General features: G+C 65.5%; 1 protein-coding gene across 1 annotated transcript in view; it reads left to right on the top strand.

Moving 5' to 3' along the window:
- Nucleotides 1–1190, top strand: part of MCF2L (MCF.2 cell line derived transforming sequence-like) — an 82817-nt gene that overhangs the window by 45294 nt on the left and 36333 nt on the right. The window contains exon 3 of the mRNA XM_010831541.1: nucleotides 139–253. Coding sequence (XP_010829843.1) covers nucleotides 139–253 — 115 coding nt within the window. The remainder of the gene's footprint in view (nucleotides 1–138; nucleotides 254–1190) is intronic.

Genomic DNA, 1190 nt, shown 5'->3' with positions numbered 1-1190 from the left:
GAGGCTGGGCTCCGGGAGCGGGGCGCTGGGCGGGGTGCAGGAGCGCTGGGGCTCTGCCCCAGATCCCCGCGGTGGGATCTAGGGCCATCCGCCCCTGCGGCCCCAGGGGTGCCGACTGCTGCCCTGCGCTCTCCGCAGGCGGGCGGGGCCAGGACGGCAGCCCGGTCATCACCTTTCCCGACTACCCGGCCTTCGGAGACGTCCCAGACCAGGACTTCCAGAATGTCATGACCTACCTCACCAGCATCCCCAGGTGCGTGAGGGCCCTGATTCCTCATTCGAGGGGTGCAGAGACTCCTCCACGGCCAGGGGGCCAGGGTGGATGCAGCGGTGCCCGGGTGCCCTCCTTGGACGGGTGAGGTGTGGACCTCCTGCTCCGGCCAACCCGCTGGGCCGCAGGGAATGGCCTGGTGGCTGATGCTTCTCTTTTTCGAAGTGCCCAAGGGGGAGGTGAGTGCAGGGCCGGCTCGCCCCGAGGTTGCGGTCAGCATGCCCCCTTGGCCAGGTTCCGGGTCACAGAGCGATGAGATGGTCTAATCTAGGAGGCTGGCAGAACAGCAGGTGTGACTGCCAGGACCCGGTCAGCACTGGCCCCTCACCATGCAGCATGGGTGGGGTGTTAGGATGGAAAAGCCCTTCCACAGGCCGTCGGTGGTGAGGGTCACTTGGGAGAAAGACCTAGACGGCACCACAGGGTGGGGTGGGGATCTGTGGTCACCGTCCCCTCTTTCTGTGGACCCGACTTGCAGGGCCAGGCTCCGAGCAGCCGAGCTGAGGTGGGTGGTCCGGCCACTGTCCTGGGAGTGACCAGTCTTCCTTAGGGCCCTCGGGCAAGCCGTGAGGGACTTCATGGAGGCTGGCGATCCTGCGTCTTGTTTACCGTCACCCCTGGATTTCCAGCCAGGAAGGCAGTTGTTGCTCCTGTCCCATGGACAAGGGCCCTGGACCTCAGGGGGACGTTGCTTGAGTGGGTTCAAGGGTCTCGAGAGGGCAGGAGGTGGAGCTGCCCGTGTGGAGTGGCACCGAGGGGTGTTTGGGGTGGGGACCCAGGATGGTAGGTCTGGCTCTTGGCTTCCCAGCAGGGGGACATGGAAAAGCCACCCGGCCCTGGGGATGGGACACCGTGGACAGGCCAGTAAGAGGAAGGGCAGCTACACTGGTTTCAGGAAGCCCAGGATTTTAACAGGGAG

Source organism: Bison bison, unplaced genomic scaffold (genome assembly GCF_000754665.1).
Source record: "Bison bison bison isolate TAMUID 2011002044 unplaced genomic scaffold, Bison_UMD1.0 scf7180017864527, whole genome shotgun sequence".
Classification (NCBI taxonomy): domain Eukaryota; kingdom Metazoa; phylum Chordata; class Mammalia; order Artiodactyla; family Bovidae; genus Bison; species Bison bison.
This window is presented reverse-complemented; position numbering and strand designations above follow the sequence as displayed.